The sequence below is a fragment of the Condylura cristata genome, unplaced genomic scaffold (assembly GCF_000260355.1).
Source record: "Condylura cristata isolate star-nosed mole 26May11 unplaced genomic scaffold, ConCri1.0 scaffold00006, whole genome shotgun sequence".
Lineage (NCBI taxonomy): Eukaryota > Metazoa > Chordata > Mammalia > Eulipotyphla > Talpidae > Condylura > Condylura cristata.
This window is the reverse complement of record NW_004567107.1, coordinates 358,337-359,064: the sequence shown is the minus strand read 5'-3', so window position 1 is coordinate 359,064 and position 728 is coordinate 358,337. Positions and strand designations below refer to the sequence as shown.

General features: G+C 67.9%; 1 protein-coding gene across 1 annotated transcript in view; it reads right to left on the bottom strand.

Annotated features, from left to right (window-relative positions):
• ABCA2 (ATP-binding cassette, sub-family A (ABC1), member 2) overlaps nucleotides 1-728 on the bottom strand; it is a gene marked incomplete at its 5' end in the record, with an annotated part of 16,279 nt that overhangs the window by 2,797 nt on the left and 12,754 nt on the right. The window contains 3 exons of the mRNA XM_012721160.1: nucleotides 27-205; nucleotides 313-430; nucleotides 528-660. Of these exons, the coding sequence (XP_012576614.1) occupies nucleotides 27-205; nucleotides 313-430; nucleotides 528-660 (430 nt within the window). The remainder of the gene's footprint in view (nucleotides 1-26; nucleotides 206-312; nucleotides 431-527; nucleotides 661-728) is intronic.

Sequence of the window (728 nt, the reverse complement as noted above, 5' to 3'; positions counted from 1 at the left end):
TGTGCCCGGCCCGTGCCAGCCCGCACCTGTGCCCGTTGACAAAGGCTTCGCCCCCCGTCGTGCTCTCGTCGCCCGTCAGCATCTTGAAGGTGCTGGTCTTGCCGGCGCCGTTGACACCCAGAAGGCCAAAGCACTCGCCAGGACGCACCCCCAGGCACAGGCGGTCCACAGCCAGGATGCGACCCAGCTTCCGAGACTTGTACACCTGCGGCGGGGCGGGCGGCCGCTCAGCTGTGCGGCCCGGCACCCGCCGGCCGGGCCCAGCCCCACTCCGGGCCCCCGCAGCCCCTCTCCCGTGCCCAGAACTTGAACCTTGGTCAAGTTCTCTATCTTGACCATGTCGTTGTCGGCATCCCCCCGCAGCACCCGCTGTCGCTCGCTGGCCACGTCCACGTCATCCTCCACAGGCTTGGTAGACACCGGCATGCGCCTGGAAGGACAGTGTGGGCAGGACAGTGGGCAGAACCGGCGGGCAGGGCCCAGCCCGCCCACCCCGAGCCCCCCTTGCTGGCCAGTGGCCCACTCACTGTGGCTGCCGCAGGAAGTTGTACTGGCACATGATAGTCAGGAAGAAGCCCACGAAGCCCTCGACCGTCATGGCCACCAGCCCCCTGGTGACAATGTCCCATTCGAAGGGGGACTTCATCTTGTCAAACTGGCCTGTGGGACAGGCCGATCAGACCCTGCGCCTGGGCCCTAGAGGCCCCGCCCCACCCTCCAAAGGCCCC